Source organism: Penaeus monodon, chromosome 3, assembly GCF_015228065.2.
Source record: "Penaeus monodon isolate SGIC_2016 chromosome 3, NSTDA_Pmon_1, whole genome shotgun sequence".
Classification (NCBI taxonomy): domain Eukaryota; kingdom Metazoa; phylum Arthropoda; class Malacostraca; order Decapoda; family Penaeidae; genus Penaeus; species Penaeus monodon.
Genome location: NC_051388.1, coordinates 1,836,827 through 1,857,603, shown reverse-complemented (window position 1 = coordinate 1,857,603; position 20,777 = coordinate 1,836,827). Strand labels below are relative to the sequence as shown.

The window sequence follows — 20,777 nt, the reverse complement described above, 5'->3', positions numbered from 1 at the left end:
GTTTTATAGTTAGAGTTTAGAAGGGGTGTTAAGAGTTTTTAAACATTTTGTAGGATTTGGAAAGGTGTTAGCCCCGCGGATCTCGCCCTCCAGCTGGGTTTGTTTACATGTCAGAAGACGCCATCGAAGCACGCAGGGAGAGGCCCGTCCTCGCTCCCCACCTTATTTTGCGGGACTATTCACCTCAGATTCTTCAGTTTGGTGGTATTTTCTTTTGATTTTGGTGGTAGGGGAAAGAAGAGTGAATTTTGCATAACTATAGGGCAGTTAGGTCACATGTAGTAAATTAGTTTCGACTCGATTCGTATTAATGTGGTTGATCATTGATTTAAGATAAGTTCGTTAGTCATGTAATTGACTTGAATTGTTTTCATGGTACGTCATATGCCATATATTTTAAAGACATTATAAAAAAGAGTATTTGAAATATACTTCTAAAGCGACATAGTTGTTTATGATTCCCACTTTTGAAGCCACCTTTTCATCCATATTTTTGGTGTCCTTGAGATAAACTTGGGAAATAAAACATTGTACTTTGGCATCTGAAATAGATTTAAATTTCTTGCCATCTTTCTGTGTAAACAGTGAAACTGGCCACACTGAGGGAGCTTGTTTACTATGAGTCATATCTGGGAATGTACCATATTTTCATTGTCTTTATTGATTAATCAGATTGGGGAAATATGAATACTGAGATGCATATAATTATGTAAAGCCAAAAATGTAATTATGATAAAGACTTTACTGCAAATATAATGAAATATTAAGGATGATTTATGCATTATTTTATCAATATGTTAATGTCAGGTCTGTCCATTGTAATTTTAGTTTTCTCTCTCTCTCTCTCTCTCTCTCTCTCTCTCTCTCTCTCTCTCTCTCTCTCTCTCTCTCTCTCTCTCTCTCTCTCTCTCTCTCTCTCTCTCTCTCTCTCTCTCTCTCTCTCACTCTAACTCTCTTTCTCTCTTTCTTTCTTTCTCTCTCCCCTACTTACATGGCTCCACAAAAGCAATTTCAACTGTCCTTAGCTGAGGCTAGGTGGAATGGTGTCACGCTGATGGAATCTGAGTTTCAGAAGTCAAATAGTAGACCTACCTGATCTCACTTGGTGAACATGAATTGTAAAGATAGTGACGATGACATATATATACTGCTAAAAAAAATATTATGTTGATTCGTTTACTTAACATATCCTAATATCTGCTCTGATACTAGCACCACATGGTAATCTTAAATGTCATTGGAAAATCATTTACTATTTTTCAAAATACTTTATATATATATATATATATATATATATATATATATATATATATATATATATATATATATATATATATATATGTGTGTGTGTGTGTGTGTGTGTGTGTGTGTGTGTGTGTGTGTATATGTAGAGAAGGTATGAATGAGAGTGAATATCTTCACAATGCAAGAGATTTGTTTGTATTTCTGATGAAAATATAATCGAAATCTGTCAAATACATCTCTTGTATTGTAAAGATATTTGCTCTCATTCATACCTTTTCTACATTTGTCATTATGAATACAGTTCATATGTGTGTATGTATATATATATATATATATATATATATATATATATATATATATATATATAATATATATTCATATATATATATAATATATATATATATATATATATAATATATACATATATAATATATATATATATATATATATATATATTATATATATCATATATATAAATGTATATACATGTATATACATGTATATACATGTATATACATGTAAATACATGTATATACATGTATATGCATATATATATACATATATATACATATATATACATATATATACATATATATACATATATATACACCATACACATACACATACACATACACATAATACACATAATATACATATACATATACATATACATATACATATATATATATATATATATATATATATATATATATATATATATATATATTTTTTTTTTTTTTTTTTTTTTTTTTTTTTTTTTTTACATTTACATTTACTTATAGTTTTTACTGAATGATGATTAATGTTGTCTTTCTTTGACTTTACAGGCTTTTAGAAAATTAGTGACCTACAGGAAATAAGGCAATTTGTAAAGAAAGAAAGAAATTTAATGTGATATCAGATACTGTAAGTAGAACTTTTATAATTAAGTGTGAAGAATACTATCCAAGAAAATCTCCACTCATTATACTTTAACCTGTCAGACCGTCAACTTCACACAGCTCTCTGAATTCAGTGCAATGGGAATGTTCGACAGGCTAGCGTTTTTCCTTGGCCTTAAGAAACGTGAAGCTAGTGTATTGGTCATTGGCCTGGATAACTCAGGCAAATCAACCATGCTGAACCATTTCAAAACAGAAGATCAGAAGACGACGGATATTGTCCCTACGGTGGGGTTCAATGTGGAAAAGTTCAAGAGTAAGTTTCATGCACGGTGATAGAAAAAAGAAAAGTTAGCTTGCCTCTTTTTTATTTCTTGATTCATTTTGATGGGACTTATTTGAATTTTTTTATTAGTAAGATTAATCATGATTTATTTATTTATCTATTTATTTTATTTTATATATATATATATATATATATATATATATATATATATATATATATATATATATATATATATATATATTTATATATTTATATATATATAACTTGCATGTAAAGTTGCCAAAGGGACAGTTGGTATACCTAAATCCTTGAAATGTTTGGTATTGCATGAAAGTAGCAGTCATGCATGGAACCTGACTGAATATATATGCATATACATGCTTTTGATAAAAAAAAAATAGATAGATAGATAGATAGATAGATAGATAAATAAACAGAAAAATACCATTTTGATAATTAGATAAAAAAAAAAAAGACATGAGACATCTTATCTAAAAGAAAAAAAGAAGAAAACTTATTTTAAAAATCATGGACCAAAGTAGTCTCCTATCAGTTGCCAAGTCCCATTAAAGCACAGTGCATATGAAGTTAACATTTATGATTTTTATGGTTAACTTCGTAAAACAAAACTCGTTCAATTGAAACAGTTTCCAGACAAGACTAGTAGTATGTTGCCAGTATGGAGTCTATTTATTTCTCATCGCAATTTTGTATTTAATTGTGGCAAGTTTTTCTTTTAATAATCAAACAAATAATATTCAGTTTTTCATATTTTGTAAAAAAAAAAGTACAGCACAGGGAAGCACACAAACTTGTCTTTTTAGTTTTATGTCCACAGTAAAAAAAATAAGTGTTAATTATCTAAGAATTATTTATGATATCCTCTCAAGTTCTGTAAGACAATAATAAAAAGGAATTTGTAATATATACTTTTAAGAACTATTTTTGAAACATGCAAACTAGTTCTATGATTAGTAATAGCAGTATGTAGGTTTTGCCAACAGTCTAACTGTAAATATCATTCATTGCAAATAAACTATTTTATGACAAGTATAAAGCTGACAGCCCTGCTTGTTTGTAAACTTTATTCATCTTCAGATTTATCTATACAGAGAAATTGTATGAGACAAGTAGAACTAAACAGTCAAAGTAGCTTTTGTTGTAGATAACAGAACCAATAGCTTCTAGGGTCATGCAAACAAATAAAGAGACATTAAGACCAACTTTTTATCATTTAGAGTCTGTTGGAAGTAAGCGATGTCAAGACTCAGTCAGTGCAGTAAGTGTTTCTTTGTGTTTGTTCATTGTGATATATTTTGAGCTGATTGTTCTCTTTTTCCAGCAAAAAATGTGGGTTTCACAGCATTTGATATGTCAGGTCAAGGACGCTACAGGAGTCTGTGGGAACATTACTACCATGACTGTCAAGGTGTCATATTTGTGGTGGATTCCAGTGACAAGCTGAGGCTAGTTGTCGCCAAGGATGAGCTCGACATGTTGCTTCAGCATGCGGAGGTTTGTGTGTGCAGTTCAGCTTTGGACATGGACTAACTTTAGGATAGGGACATGAATAACAATCGTAGAGGTTTAGAAACTGCAAGTTGTTCTCTCCATATACTTCTGCTAATATGAGGTATTTGACACAATCTTGAATTCCCACAGATCCGTCACCGTAGGATACCAATACTTTTCTTTGCCAACAAGATGGACATGCGAGATGCTGTGAGTAGTGTGAAAGTCTCGGCAGCCTTGGGTCTAGAGCGCATCTCTGATAAGCCTTGGCACATTACTGCTTCAAACGCCATTACTGGAGAAGGTCTTCATGAGGGTGTTGAATGGTTGACAAATCAAATCAAGGAGAACTTTGGAAATAATATGAACCGTTAGATAAAGCATGAGTTTCAGCTCTTCTTTTTTTTCATGGAATTTTATTATTTTTTGTATTGATGTGAAAATGGTCTGTGAGTAACAGTTTGAATTAGAAATTTATATGTTTTAAAAACTGTAACAGAAAATGTTACTTTGAGAGGAAATTTTGCCATGAGAAGTTTTTTTAAGAGTATGTTATTGATTAATTTATTAGATTAATCCTCAATTTTTTTTAAGTTTAACATTTCTGTTTTATAATAGTTAAAGCAGAGTTCAAGTTAAAATCAGCTATAGGAATATCTGATTGCTTTGCTTAAGGTAAATGAAAAGCGATTCTGTGGAATTTAGTAAATCTCTAAATTAAGGTAAAAAATTACTTGCGCTTTGGCCATTTCATGCATTGCATTCCGACTAATCCTGATTTCACTAAGCGTAAAGTCCTAGAAGAAGGTAAATGTTGGAGTTAGACTCTTCAAAACTAGTCAGTGCTGTGATAAGAAAATTTTGAGTGCTCTTATGCATCTAGTCAGCATTTGAAATAGAGATATTACTATCGAGCAGTAATACTACAGAGCAGTAATACATTGATTTATATGTTTCATTCTTTTTCGTTTTGCTCGACTGAATGATTATTCAAAGTTCTGATAAGGTCCTCAGCAGTGTTTCATAATTGAGTTGATCATATGAATTTTGTAAAGTAACAGGTTTTTATAATACTATTGCTTATAGTACATGCAGATGCTTGCATTTATTGCACAAATCTATACTTTTCTTCATTTATTATGATATTTTCATTACTTTTAGATCTTGCATACAAGGAAAATTGGTACCAAGAGGAAAATGTGTATGTCTGTCCCTTGCACTGTTAGTGACAGTTTTATTCTTCATCGTTGCTATTGAACAAATAATTGAGGTTTTATAAGGATAGACAGTGTTTACTTTTCTTTTTTATAATGATATATGCATCATTATATATGTTTCAGATTTTTGTATGGCTACTCATACAATAATTACTGCTCCTTTTTTTCTTTCTTTCTTTCTTTTCGTAGCACACAATTTGTACTTGAAGATCTCCGTTGTAACCAGACAAGTACACATTCCTTAGAAATATAATGTATGCAAAGCTAACTTGGACTTGCAGCAGGTCCACATTGCAACATGAGTGTATTAATGTTCTAGTCACTTTTATTTCTTTTGTGTAAAGCTATCAACTGCAAAAGGTCAAAGTTCTTTTGTAATCTTTATCTTGTTGTTCGCTGAGACTTCTTTGGTGGCTACACTAAAATGAAGTATCTCTTTGGTTTTGCTGGATGAAGTGTTACAGGAAAAGGCATAACATAAGGGAAAAGTTGCAGCCAGTAACTATTTGTAAATGGAAAAAAAAGATGGAAAGAATGACATTTTATCTTAAAAACAAATACATACATGTACAGGCAATTATTTCTTTCCCATATTGCCAAATGCAGATTAAGTAATAATGATCAATCCAATATAAATTAATTATTTAAAAAAAAATTCTAGGTGTATCACACATTAGGATGGTCTTATCATTGTTTTCTGTGTACCTGTAATCTTGTCAATTGGTATTTGAACTATATAAACTGATTGCTTCAGTCTCAGGTAACTATAGTGGCATTTGTACCATTCATTAAAAAAAGGAATTGCCCTTTGAATAAATATATTTCTGTTACTGTTTGCAAAACAATTTAACCCATTCATTTCAGGATAGCATGTATGTACATGTCATGACCACTGTCATTTTAGTGGATTAATTTTGTTTACATATAAATGGTTCCACAAAAGCTTAGTTACCAAGTAGTCAATTACAAGTCTTACCAGTTGCATCTGTTTACCCCTTTCTGTGATTTTCAGAAAAGCTGTTTACGTTTTAATTGTTATACATATTTGAATAACATTATGATAATCATAATGTCAATAATATTAATAGTAACAGTATTTATTAAAACCATTAGGAAAATATTTTTCCCTCAGTTGAGATCACATAGAGTTTACTAATGAATTGCTTGGTGACTGAGCACTTGTAGAGTCATCTATGTTTAAAAAAACATTCACAAAACAAAACTACTGTGGAGAGTACATCTATCTGGCACCAATGGGTCACATGGTTCAGTATAATCCTTATGAATTTTTAAGCTTACAGGTACATTGTAAATGTTGTGTTTTGAAATGTAACAGTAAAAGTACCTCATGGTGTGTTCAATAATTTTAGTGTATTTAAAGCAAATTATACAATTTATTTTGCTTTTATTCATTTTTCTGTTCCATTTTATGCAAACACACATTCCTGGCTGTCATTTCATCGCATAATGTAAACAGATATGTAGTTGTTATTTAACCATTTTTCTTTTCTGTCTGTGCTTTCTAATGGTGTAATTGAGTCCGTCCATAACCGTCCATTATACCAATGGTAAAGAGGTTTATTAGAAAGATCTATTTTTATTTAGTATTTTCATGTATTTTCAGCTTGCACAATAAAAACTTCAGTATAAGTAGGTAGTTTTATTCAAGTGTTATATTGTTCATTACATATACTGTACTAAGCCTTGTTTTCTCTGTGACAAACAAATTAGTTTTTTTAATAGAATTTTATATCAGATACGACAAAAAAAAATTATATTAAGTCTTCCATAATCTAAATTAAAAATAAATGACACATCTATGCTGAAGGCCTCTCACAGAAAATAATTCCATAAAATTTCAAAAGCAAGTGTGAACATTTAAAATGCTATTAACTACTTAATAGACATATCTACTCTATTATCTTCAACTTGAAAAGTATTGTGGTTGGACTAGTAACATCTGCCACTGCAATTTCCATTCCATCAGCCAGGCCCAACTCTGCAATTAAAAAAAAAAAAAAAAATTTTTTTTTTTTTATATATATGTAATTTAAATCTTACATACAAGAGACTATTATAACAGCCTGTACCTTATGTAGTACAGTATACTAGAGATATCAGTATCAGAAGGCAAGTCATACATAACTCACAGAGGCAAATGCATTGGGTTTTCTTACCACAAGAACACAAAATCTAATGTTCTTGTTAGGCAGTCTAATAGTCAACTTGTATTCACAGTATACAGTGAAAGATTCTGTTTCTCTTTTAACTACTAATAATGTGGCTGACTGTAATGGATTTTTTGGCACACTACTGTGTACGAAAAGTACACAGTTGACTTAGTTGATCTAATGAACAAAGTTTATCATTTGATTGTATGTAATGTATTAATTAGAAGAATACCATATAAAAGAGCCTTTACCAACTACTACCTGTTAGTAATTAAGTGTTTTTGTAATGATTTTTAAAAATCCTACACATGGACAATTTGGCTACTTTTGGCTTAACTTACAAGTGTAACACAAAAAGACTGACATACTTTGAAATGCCAAAATGGTTTCCCTCTTGAACTCTAAGGTATTACTCTGCCATTTTTCACTACACAATATTTTAACAGCCAATAATCATCATATTTCTCAGTTTATATTGAACTTACCCTGACTTTCAGCTAGAAAAAAAATTATACTCTACAGCAGAGCCAGTGATACCATACCTTCAATGGTCTTCTTCAAGTTAGGTCTTAACTTTTCTTCAATTGATGCAGGAGAATGTAGATACAGTGATTTTGTCCTTCCATCAACCATTGCTTGGAGCCCTGGACTTTTCATCTATAATTCAATTGGAACGGCTTTACAAGTGACATGATAAACTAAAACTCAATTACAGAATAAGCACATGAAATTGCTGCAAGAGTACATTGGGGTTTGGGACTCTGGGAAAAAGAGAAATGCAAATTTAGATTGCTGGAAACCTTCATAAATACTAGTGAGCTTTCAATCTTAACTCGTTGCCTCTGATTGGCATATACATCATGCCATGCTGAGAGTCACAGTCATCATTACTGCAGTAAAATCACAGTTTATAACCCTTTTATCATGTGAACTTTGTAGCTGAGTGCTTTTGCAGGAATTTAGGCCACTAAGGCTTCATATTATAACCATAAATGTTCATATCAAATCCACAAACCAGGATTTGAGCCCATGAGCACCAGTTGCCCACACATAGTATATGACAACAAGTTTCCACAACCACTAGATTTAAAGCATTTCATGACTTTAGTTTTCCCAGAGGCATTGAATTAATACTTTGAAATATAATATCATTAAAAAAATAATATCATTCCTTCATTCTACAATGCTACTTCTTCCTGTAAAGATAACAAAAGTGAACTATGATATATGAGTGGATTTGTTACTAATCCTAACCACACATATTTTTTGGCAATGGTAGAATTTAAAAAGGAAATATTTTATGACATGACTCAAAAATAATATAGAGGAAAAAACTATACACTTATACATTTAACCCAAGACTCTACTATTTCCCAATATGAATTTTAAGTCTACAAAACATCTTGTACCATTCATAAAATGGGCAACTTCACATACAAAACCCTACCTGAAATTTGAATGACTCCGTGAGCATAGTGATGATGTCTTTCAACTTGTCCGTCAACCTCACTTCAAGGTTCTGAGGTACTTGACTGCAAGCCATGCACTCTTCCTGAGGATGCAAAAGAGAAAATAATAAGTAAGATAAACAATTAAGAGAGAGAGAGAGAGAGAGTGAGTGAGTGAGTGAGTGAGTGAGTGAGTGAGTGAGTGAGTGAGTGAGTGAGTGAGTGAGTGAGTGAGTGAGTGAGTGAGTGAGTGAGTGAGTGAGTGAGTGAGAGAGTGAATGAGTGAGAGAGTGAATGAGAGAGAGAGAGAGAGAGAGAGAGAGAGAGAGAGAGAGAGAGAGAGAGAGAGAGAGAGAGACAGAGACAGAGACAGAGACAGAGACAGACAAAGACAAAGACAAAGACAGAGAGAGACAGAGACAGAGACAGAGACAGAGACAGAGAGAGACAGAGAGTGTAAAAGGCTGTGATCCTTAGTACAATGGTGAGCAGAGGGTAGTTATACTGGTATTCGGAGAGAGAGAGAGAGAGAGAGAGAGAGAGAGAGAGAGAGAGAGAGAGAGAGAGAGAGAGAGAGAGAGAGAGAGAGAGAGAGAGAGAGAGAGAGAGAGAGAGAGAGAGAGAGTCGGTGTGTGTCCGTGTGGTCTGTGTGTGTCTGTGTGGTTGTGTGGTGTGTGTGTCTGTGTGGTGTGTGTGTGTCTGTGTGGTGTGTGTGCATCTGAGTGGTTGTGTGTGTGTGTGTGTGTGTGTGTGTGTGTGTGTGTGTGTGTGGTGTGTGTGTGGTGTGTGTGTGTGGTGTGTGGTGGTGGTGTGTGTGGGTGTGTGTGTGTGTGTGTGTAGTGTGTGTGTGTGTGTGTGTGTGTGTGTGTGTGTGTGTGTGTGTGTGTGTGTGTGTGTGTGTGTGTGTGTGGTGTGTGTTGTGTGTGTGTGTGTGTGGTGTGTGTGTGTGTTGTGTGTGTGTGTGTGTGTGTGTGTGTTGTGTGTGTGTGTGTGTGTGTTTGTGTGTGTGCTTGTGTTGGTTGTGTGTGTTGCTTCTGTGTGGTGTGTGTGTGCTTCTGTGTGGTGTGTGTGTGCTTCTGTGTGGTGTGTGTGTGCTTCTGTGTGGTGTGTGTGTGCTTCTGTGTGTGTGTGTGTCTGTGTGTGGTGTGGTCTGTGGGTGTGGTGTGTATGTGAGTGAGTGAGTGAGGTGAGTGAGTGAGTGAGTGAGTGAGTGAGTGAGTGTGTGTGTGAGTGAGTGGTGAGTGAGTGAGTGAGTGAGTGTGTGTGTGTGTGTGTGTGTGTGTGTGTGATTGATGTGTGTGTGTGTGTGTCTATGTGTGTGTGTGTGTGTGTGTGTGTGTTTTAATATTTTATATGATTTATATAGTATATATATATATTATATATATATATATATAATTTATGGAGAGAGAGAGAGAGAGGAGAGACTGAGAGAGGAGATGAGAGAAGAGAGAGAGAGAGAGAGAGAGAGAGAGAGAGTGAGTGTGTGTGCTTCTGTGTGGTGTGTGTGTGTGTGTGTGGTGTGTGTGTGTGTGTGGTAGTGTGTGTGTGTGTGTGTGTGTGTGTGTGTGGTGTGTGTGTGTGTGTGTGTGTGTGGTGTGTGTTGTGTGTGTGTGTCGTGTGTGTGGGTGTGTGTGTGTGTGTGTGGGTGTGTGTGGTGTGTGTGTGTGTGTGTGTGTGTGGTGTGTGGGTGTGTGTGTGTGTGATGTGATGTGTGTGGTGGGTGTGTGTGTGGTGTGTGGGTGTTGTGTGTGTGATGTGTGTGTGGTGTGTGTGTGTGTGTGTGGTGTGGTGTTGTTCTGTGTGTGTGTGGTGTCTGTGTGTGGTATGAGTGTCTGTGTGTGATGTGAGTGTCTGGTGTGTAGTGAGTGTCTGTGGGTAGTGAGAGAGGAGAGAGAGAGAGAGAGAGAGAGAGAGAGGAAAGAGGAAGAGACAGAGAAGAAGAGAGAGAGAGAGAGACAGAGACAGAGACAGAGAAGAGAAGAGAGGAACAGAGAGGAGAGAGAGAGAGAGGAGACAGAGAGGAGAGAGAGAGAGAGGAGAAGAGAGAGAGAGAGAGAGAGAGGAGAAGAGAGAGAAGAGAGAAGAGAGAGAGAGAGAGAGAGAGAGAGAGAGAGAGAGAGAGCAGAGAGGAGAAGGAGACAGAGAGAGAGAGAGACAAGAGAGAGAGAGAGAAGAGAGAGGGAGAGAGAGAGAGAGAGAGAGAGAAGAGAGAGAAGAGAGAGATAGAGAGGAGAGAGGAGAGAGAGGAGAAAAAACAAAGACAGAGACAGAGACAAGAAAGAAAACAGAGACAGAGACGGAGACGGAGACGGAGACGGAGACGGAGACGGAGACGGAGACAGAGAGAGAGCCAGAGAGACAGAGAGACAGAGAGACAGAGAGACAGAGAGAGACAGAGAGAGACAGAGAGAGACAGAGAGAGGAGAGAGAGAGTGAGAGAGAGAGTGAGAGAGAGAGTGAGAGAGAGAGTGAGAGAGAGAGTGAGAGAGAGAGTGAGAGAGAGAGTGAGAGAGAGAGTGAGAGAGAGTGTGTTTGTGTTTTCACATGTGCAAATATACTGGAGGCATTGTCCAACAAGAGCATATACACAAAAAACTACCAACTACAATAAATTCTACAAGAAACACGCGAGTCAGCCTGACATTAAACTTTCATCACATACCTTCTTTTCATGTTCATACGTATAAGTATAGATGCCATCAATATCATTAAATACACAATAATTATTCATGGGAGTGCAGGCCGATGTAGCCAGCTTGAACACTTCAGATGCACACGCTGCTGCGATCACTGCATTTGTTGAGGCTACAGCAGGTATTATTCTCTTTACTACACCCTGGGTTAGCCTGTAAGTGACACCACTTATACCTGTAATTGAAATGCTTTAATAAATATTTTGATTCTTTGTGTGGCAATGCTATTATAATATGTAATAAAGACCGAGACTTAATTTTCTTAGTTTTATCTTCTGTTTACATTCCAAACATCACTCAATATACATGTTAACATACTCTCCTTTCACAAGGAAACTCAGAAAAAAATGAAGCTTCAGTTGACCCTAATACCATGTATATATTACATGTCATAGTTTTAATATTAACAATCAATTGCATATGCTATTCTACACTAAATTATTTTTGTGGCATATAGTCTTACATATATATATATATATATATATATATATATATATATATATATATAATATATATATATATATATATATATATTATATATTATATATAAAAAGAGACAGCTTTCTAAACACTCATATGAATGAACACTTTTTTCAGACAATACATAATTAACAGTATGTTATTCCTTCTTTCACTGTATTCATGCTGGAACATAATTTAAGCAATTCATTAGTCCCTCATTATCAACAAAAAAACACTACTGCTCCTGATGAAACAAAAGACTACTAGTGAGATGAAACTATACCATGGTACATACCATATTCAGCTCCCCTCTTCTGTGCCTTCTCATAAATCCAGTTAATGTGTTGTGGATCATCACCATCAATGGCTACATCTTCACCAAATGGGTTCTCCTTTGGCCAGAGCAGAATGCGGACATATTCAATACAATGTTCCGGGAGGCGTGGTGTGTGGGCTATTGTGCATAGTGGGAAATTCACCTGTGTGTTAAATGGTATGGTATGAGTGCCTTACTTCAAATGCTTTCAGCTGAGTTTTCTTGCTTAATCTTAACACACACTACGATTACCAATAAATTAGAACAGGAAAATCATAATAATTTCTTTTTCATGATAGCAAAACTATGTGGTCATATAACTGGTTGTTACCATTACTGTCTTCAGTAATGATTTGCTAACATCATAGTAAGTTATATATCTAAATGCTAATATTATTGTAACTCTGGTACTCGCACCACATTTTTATTTCTTTTCACCATGACAAACTAACAACTAACACTTCACAGACACCAATGCAAAACATTAAAATCAGAAAACTGTCCTAATTTCTAATCCATATGCCAAAATTACCACAACCACAGCTTTTATCAATATACTGAATACCATATCAAAGTACTGAATACTCAATACTTACTTGTGGAGGAAATAAATCCAGTGTACACTCAATGCAGGATGTCAGCCCCGGCAGGATAACACGTGCATTACCCTTAAATCCTTCTGTTCCACCATCGATAATTGGAATCACAGAACTCTGAGGAAGTAATTAATGACTTGTAATTTGTAATAGGAAAAAAGACATCTAACCAAATATGATTCATAAAAATATATAATGATTTTTACTACTTTGTAAACCAGCGAAAAACTGGTTTCTGTTATGTATTGATAAAATATAATGGCCAAACACCGTTACAAAACTGAATTACCATAAAAACCTCTACTTTTCTGTGCAGTATAGTTTGATAGTGCAACTAAAGAACATATTAAAAAATCTGTAAAGTTAAATATAATGCTTCATTGAAAGTTACTTTGCCATCATTTTATTTAATAGCCTATTATCTGTTTCTTAAATCACAGCAATTACATGTAATTTTTAAACTTGCAATACTGAATATGATGGCATAACATCAAGGGATGAAAATTTCACTTACCTGAAGAAATTAAACAATTACAAATATAATTACATTAAGTGATCCCTAAAATGCCATACCACTACATTAGGTAATCAATGTGACATATACTGTACTTTTTTCTTCTTTTTAAGTCAAACCATAAACTGTTTACTTATTAACCCATTGCCAACGGGTGGCATGTACGTACATGCCATGACATGTCGGGACCATCTGCCGGGGGCACGTACGCACATGCCATAGAGTATGCCATGGACAGCCATGAGTTTTTTTTTGTTTCAATCACGGCAAAGATTATTTTTTTGCCAGTTTAAAGTGTGATTTAAGTGGTTCTAACACTTTCTCATTTTTACCATCCCAAAAAACAAAAAAAATGCAACAAACCGCAATTCAACTCCATGATGCCACACACTGCTTATTTTATTCGGGGCTAAGGGACCGAATAATGTCAAACTATGGATTTCTATATAAAACAAAAAAATACCCTTCAGTTTCGATTTACAGGAAGTTTGGCAAGTAGAGACTGTAAAAAATAATGAAAATTGAAAATACAACATATCTTCGAAGTATTACGAAGAAAACGGCATGGGATGCTGGTATTGGCATAAAGTGGTCGCGCATGCTCGGGCGACGATATAAGCCCCCGGCAGCGAGGCCCCGGCCTCTATGAATGCTACCCGTCAATTATGGGTTAAGATATCATAGATAGTTTTCATTAACACACATTCTTTTACATATATAATTTAAAAGTCAAGATCACATTCAACTACGTCATATAAACTTTAACAATATCAAAATACTTCTTTGGTCAATAACCGAATGACAACAGACACAATACAAAAACTACTTATGAAAATAATTCACTACAATATACCTGGTCAAGCATTCCATCTTCATAACACAGGAGGGAGAGAAGCATTCCATTAATCCATCTGCGAGCAACAATGGAGTCTAAGCCACAAACCACCAGATGGAAACCTCGGTAGAAATCGTCATCAAAATCCTGGATTTTATTGTAGTAGCTGTTTCGGCTTTGGTTAAGGACAATGCTGATTTCTCTTTACATGGAACTACATAAAAGCAAAACATTAACCTATTTTACTGTAATTGATCTACTTTTCCCCCTCCACCAAGGGTGACAACAACCTGGTGGGCAGGACTGTCCTCTGGAAACAAGCCAGGCACTCATATACCCTAGCTTGGTGGTCCCAGATTGTGCAAGTAACAGATTCTATACCAGTCTCATGGTGTAACTGTTGATTGAACACATGGTACTGCCAGCTGAATTATCATTAGCCAGCAAAAGGACCAGTTACAAAAGGCATCAAGATGAGATTCCAGGAACACAGGATAGGATCCAGGTTTCACTTCCATAGAGCAGAAATGGCAGTATCAGGGCCCTGACGATGTGTAGCTTGGTCAATTTGCATAGGTATCAACATCTCTAAATACTCTGTTGAGAGAGTTTATGGCACCTGCTGTCATAACAATCCATTTACTGACTTCCTGGTCTGACACCCAAGTCATGGAATACACTACCAAGGTACATAAAGCTCTGTGCAACTGATTGGTCCAGGAGACCCAAAAACCCAAGGGTTTTGCTTCATTGCTAAATGCATCTAAACAGTGCTCTACAATGACTCAAAGTGCTAGGATACTGTGGACTTCCCAGGAGTGAAACTGGAATGCTCTAGCCTCTGGTGCCTCAAAAGGATGTGAGCAAGAAGCCTGCCTGGTATACTGGGCAATGTAATGCCTCAGTAGTTTTATAGGGTATAACTGTATTATACCCTAAGTCTGAATAAGCATTACTACCTATTTGCTATTCTCTCCAGCTTTAAAAACACCTATATTAGCATTTCCAAATCTACTGTCCTGTACAAAGCTTTTCAATATCTACCAATAAAATCTTAAAATCACTTGGAAGCAATTAGTAAAAGGATACGGAGTCACCCGACAACCCTGTATACGCTGATTGATAAATTCTGCTGCAACATCTGCCTTTGGTCTGCCAATATCCTTCTTCCGGAAGAGGAACTGGCGATTTAAGTTTGACAGGTCTATGGTATCCATGTCAATTACATGAAGGTCTGTAAAGCCCATAAGTGCAAGATCCTTCAGCAGCTCACAGCCCAATCCACCAGCTCCTGCAATAGAATAACAACCTGTGTTTTAAAATCAAAATAATGCATAATGGTGATAACTTAGTATAAAATAAAAATTCAGACAAAATGTTGATACATTATAATATATGAATGTATATGTATGCAGACAATTATACAAAGGCACACACATTCTCTTATTCTACATCTCTAAACCCCTCTGCTGCATGCTAAAGTCAAGTAGCATACCTCAACAAGCTGGCAAATTTTAGGGAAAATACAGTATCTCAAAAATTATAATTTTATTAATACAGGGTACTAAGGTTATGTTTTTATATTTAATCTTAACTAAGTTCTGGGCAGCACATAATACTCCTAGCACAGTCATGGGGTCTGCCAGCCGTAGTGATGGAGAGCAGGCACAAAAGGTCAATATCATGGAGTGTGCATGAACAACATGGGTTGCTTACTTACAGCAGGTATATATCAGCATAGTTTCAATATGATTATTCAAAATAAGGCAGGAAACATGACCCACCCTCCTATAAATATTCATAGCATTATGCCAGCCAACATGGAATTAAGCCTAGGGAAAAAGATAAACTTAGTACATTTTATAGAATTTTTAAACCACGATAGACCATCACTTCTTACCGATAACCAAGACTTTAATGTTTTCCTGCAGCATTTTCAGGGTCTCTGGTGAAGGTTCAAAGTCTGGATGGGTGAAAGGGCCAGGCCTCTCCAGCAACTTCCTCACTTCACTCCATCTCTCTCCCCAATCTATGGCTGTCATGTTCTCAACACTGATGGAATAAAAAAATAAATAAAAATATCTATCTACAGACATGATTCTGAATGACATCAGATCATATGGTGTATCACAATAAATGAAAATAAATGTAGGAGGTTAGATGCAATCATGATGTATATTTATCAAAAGGAAATTGTAATAAAAAATAGGCTAGTCTTCCTGGAAGTAGTGTTTTGGTGAAATGTATTCTGCTGTCTGTGAAACACAAAAGACCTGCAAATGAAGCCATTACTAGACTATAAAATTATCAGAAAAATTACCAATTCAGTCAAATTTCACTAATAACAACACTTCATACTCCAAACTTATATAAAATAATAAACCTCCACGATGTATTATTTTGCAGAAGGCCTGTTGAGTTTATATTGTTCTTTATTCAATAATAAATCCCCATGGAGACCAATAAGCATTATCTTGCCAAAATATACACAGCAGAAGTTTACTGGTCTGTGTCTCAGAAACAGCCTCTATGTCAGGTATTCTTTAATTACAATATTACCCTTTACTTACCAAGACTGATTCTTATAATCATAATTATTACACTAGCTCTGTTGCTCCCCTGTATGTGTCTGTACCTTTCTACTGTCCCATTCTGGAAATGTGCCATATTTCCCTATTATCAATTTTGAAAAAATATTATAACTTCTACTGATACAAATTAATAAATTAATTATAAGACTGTCAAAAGGATAGCAGAGATCTTAGGAAGAGGGAAGTTAGTTAGTTTTGCAATAATTTAAGCAAATAAATGAGATGTCCCCAGTATTCAACATTTAAATCTAAATAAAAAGTTAAATCACAAATCTAAGCAAAGTGCACATACCCTCTGCTTACACTAATGTTTTATTTGTTGTCAAGCGATAAACAATTTGATAAACTTTTACAACAGAACCGCAAAGATTAGACACTACATCTCAAAATCAAACAAGAGACCAAATGAACCCCATCTTTAACACAATCTTCCACAAAGACTGCAGTATGAACGAAAGACCCAGGGGCTTCACAGTAATGAGTTATGCATTCAGTGTCGTACTTGACATGGAAAGTAAACACTGTAGAACGTAGAAAAGTTCAGTTGCCCTTTAATATTTAAATGCTTATTACAGGCATACTATGGGACTGCACTCATTTTCTTCACTTTCCTGTAGTTAAATACACCATATAGAATTAATATAAGTAATTTATTTTAAAATATATTACATTATTGGTCTTCTATACTTTAATTGATGACTTAAATGATTTATCAAAATTTGAACTTTGTCAACAATATATGGTCATTTGTACAACTACATAATTATAACTACAAAAGGAAATACATTTCATACAATAAGAAAAAAACACAGAGCTGGAAACACATGAATGAATACAAAAACAAAAAGCAAATAAACCAACCGAACAAAAAAATAAATAAAATACACAAAAATTATTATTCCAGAAAACCACATCATTCCGTCTGTCAACTCGGCCACATACCTCCACATTTAACACAAATTACAACCATTAAATGACAACCAACCTTAACCTGCACTCCTCTGCGTTCATATCATTACAAAAACCATCTTTAAATAACAAAATAACTGACCTTTAATACTCAAAATCAGAAATCTACGAGGAAAATTTCCTCCAAGAAAAGCCGCTCGAGTCAAGTTGTTATTGTCTGCGATTTCCCCTTTACCTGCGTTCGCGTAAGGTGAATGCGCGGATACCGGATGCACGGATCCGTATAAAGGCTGTTCGTGTATTAATTTCTGTTAATTGCTGTTTATCATTACTATTTGTTAAGATTTTTTATGTTTTTTTTCACTTTCTCTTGTTTTTATTATTTGGTATTAAAGAGTAGGGGAAGAAACGTCGTTTGCCTGATCCGTTTATTATTATGTCTTGTGTGTGTGTGTGTGGTGTGTGTGTGTGTGTGTGTGTGTGTGTGTGTGTGTGTGTGTGTGTGTGTGTGTGTGTGTGTGTGTGTGTGTGTGTGTGTGTGTGTGTGTGTGTGTGTGTGTGTGTGTGTGTGTGTGTGTGTGTGTGTGAGAGAGAGAGAGAGAGAGAGAGAGAGAGAGAGAGAGAGAGAGAGAGAGAGAGAGAGAGAGAGAGAGAGAGAGAGAGAGAGAGAGAGAGAGAGAAAGAGAGAGAGAGAGAGAGAGAGAGAGAGAGAGATAGTGAGAGAGAGTGGGAGAGAGAGAGTGAGAAAGAGAGTGAGAAAGAGAGAGAGAGAGAGGAGGAGATAGTGTGTGTGGTGTGTGTGTGTGAGAGAGAGAGAGAGAGAGAGAGAGAGAGAGAGAGGAAGAGAGAGAGAGGAAAGAGAGGAGAGAGGAGAGAGAGAGAGAGAGAGAGGGAGAGAGAGAGAGAGAGAAGAGAGAGAGAGAGAGAGAGAGAGAGAGAGGAGAGAGAGAGAGAGAGAGAGAGAGAGAGAGAGAGAGAGAGAGGAAGAAGAGAGGAGAGAGAGAGGAGAGGAGAGAGAGAGGAGAGAGAGAGATGAGAGAGAAGAGAGGGAGGGAGGGAGGGAGAGAGAGAGAGAGAGAGAGAGAGAGAGAGAGAGAGAGAGAGAGAGAGAGAGAGAGAGAGAGAGAGAGAGAGAGAGAGAGAGAGAGAGAGGAAGTTAATCTAACACTGCAAATTTACGGAGCACCAGTGCAGCCCTTGCATAAAATTATCAACATATTAATATTCAAGTCACTACGATAATATGACTGTTAGACGTTTTTAATCACATCCACTTAAAAAAAAAAAAAAATAATAATAATAATAATAATAATAATAATAATAATAATAATAAACAAACAAATAAATAAATAAATCAGAGGTATTTACAGTCTACCGTCATTTTCACGCATATCCCATTATTCACGGATAATTAATCTTTAGTCATAATTTTCCGGCTGGAACGATCAACAAGCAAGGGAACGAAAAGTGGTAGGCAATGATTTTTTTTTCTTTTTTTTTTTTTTTTTTTAAGAATAAACAAGCAGTGTAGTTGTACCTACTATGCATATTGCTCGGGAAAAAAAGTTTCAGCTTTCTAATAAAATAAATCAGTCACTCGATGAGGGTGCATTGCCGCAACCACCCATCCTTTCCAGCCACGAGAGGGTCGTTTGGCGGTTTATTAGGCAGGGACATTGACTCTCAATTTCCGCACAACAGATTTGATCGTTATGCCCAGGTCACAATTTTCCTGGCAATGCCACGGGCCTCCTCCACCCTGAAGGGAGTCGTGCCAAGTGTCCCAGTAAACTGAGTTGATCGTACTAACAGTTTTACGCCAGTCTCACAGCACAGGCATTGACAAAACACATGGTCCTGTTAACTGTACATATGTCCGCGTCGGAACCCTAACAGCCCCACCTCACTCGAAATTTCACAGGAAAGAAGCTAGAAATCCAACCACTAGATTTTAAAGACGGTTCAGGACCTGAATTTATACCTGGTGTTAATTCTTTGACGGCCGAGAACCGACCTACCGACGAGGACTATGAGTGCATTGCACGATCTGTTGTGAATTAACCATTTGTCTGTAGTGCCTCAACAGGTAGTCTCTGATGTGTCACGAAAGCCCGCACCTTGCCTTGTATGCGAAGAAGTATACCTCGATGAATGGTGCAGTCTCAGCAATGCGTTTTCACCTGTATGTGCATATTTGTGTGTTAGAATTGTCATGGTTTATTTGATAATCATCGCTCACCAATCGAAAGGAGAAATTTTATTTGGGTTGTGGGTTAGCGGCATTCACTCTAGACTCCACATTCTGAACCGTATGTCTGCTTGACCACGTCGGTGCTGCTGGGAAAGGACAAAGAAACAGAAAAAGTAAATGAATGATGAAAAAAATAAATGTACACTGTAGAACGGCAATCGGGAAAAGAAAAAGAAATGGTTGATAGAAAAAAACAAAATCACAATAAACTGCAGAATGGTAGTCAAGAATGGAAAAAAAAAGAAAAAAAAATTGTAAATTGTAAATAGTAGGCTATTGTGTACTGTATATTTAGGCTTTTTATGTCGAATTCGCTCATTTATTTTTGTGGGCGCATATTATTTCAGAATAATTTTTATAATAGTTTACTTGAATATATTCAGATTGTTTTGTGTAACAGTAAAATTTTAGGCCTTTCATATAACTGATATCGAAGACAAAAGAATTTTTAATATTATCATTTTTAAACCTATTTTCGAGATAATCCGTTTAAGGTGGTCACTCAGGATTACCTATGCAAATTTACCTTACCTATGCTATGTAGACAGCCTTTAAATGAAATTTGTGCCCATATGGTTTGTAAAAGTGTATTTTCACTATGTTCCAAGTGTACTTTTTAAAAATTGTTTGCATTACGTCAGACTCTTATTTACAGGATTTTGTACTCTACTGTTGATGGTGGAATTTTAATGGTTTCAGTAACATGTTATAATTTATCTACCGGTATTAATAGTCTATAACCATTTGTTTCCCGTTTTGTTATCGATTGACACCTTTGGGTAGCCCCGTGTTGTAATTACCAATAAGCAAACCTTTGCCAGCGGATACGACTTACTGGATGTCATCT

General features: G+C 35.5%; 2 protein-coding genes across 4 annotated transcripts; one reads left to right on the top strand and one right to left on the bottom strand.

The window, feature by feature from the left end:
• The first annotated feature begins 47 nt into the window (after nucleotides 1–47).
• On the top strand, nucleotides 48–6,791 carry LOC119590114 (ADP-ribosylation factor-like protein 6). Of its 2 annotated transcripts, XM_037938894.1 has the most exons (5): nucleotides 48–204; nucleotides 2,073–2,151; nucleotides 2,247–2,442; nucleotides 3,755–3,927; nucleotides 4,075–6,791. In XM_037938894.1, exons 3-5 carry the CDS (start codon nucleotides 2,265–2,267, stop codon nucleotides 4,297–4,299), a joined length of 576 nt encoding a protein of 191 aa, XP_037794822.1. In that variant the 5' UTR covers nucleotides 48–204; nucleotides 2,073–2,151; nucleotides 2,247–2,264; the 3' UTR covers nucleotides 4,300–6,791. The 2 variants fall into 2 exon arrangements, with proteins under 2 accessions (XP_037794822.1, XP_037794814.1); XM_037938886.1 differs by having other exon boundaries at nucleotides 48–201; nucleotides 2,073–2,442.
• On the bottom strand, nucleotides 6,787–19,779 carry LOC119590090 (NEDD8-activating enzyme E1 catalytic subunit-like). 2 transcript variants are annotated; one of them, XM_037938864.1, is made up of 10 exons: nucleotides 19,661–19,779; nucleotides 16,080–16,231; nucleotides 15,269–15,470; nucleotides 14,198–14,345; nucleotides 12,831–12,947; nucleotides 12,214–12,397; nucleotides 11,426–11,631; nucleotides 8,760–8,864; nucleotides 7,855–7,969; nucleotides 6,787–7,140 (listed from the first exon to the last, which is right to left on the bottom strand). In XM_037938864.1, exons 2-10 carry the CDS (start codon nucleotides 16,219–16,221, stop codon nucleotides 7,052–7,054), a joined length of 1,308 nt encoding a protein of 435 aa, XP_037794792.1. In that variant the 5' UTR covers nucleotides 16,222–16,231; nucleotides 19,661–19,779; the 3' UTR covers nucleotides 6,787–7,051. The 2 variants fall into 2 exon arrangements, with proteins under 2 accessions (XP_037794792.1, XP_037794785.1); XM_037938857.1 differs by lacking the exon at nucleotides 19,661–19,779 and adding an exon at nucleotides 17,822–17,932.
• Between the last annotated feature and the right edge of the window lie 998 nt (nucleotides 19,780–20,777).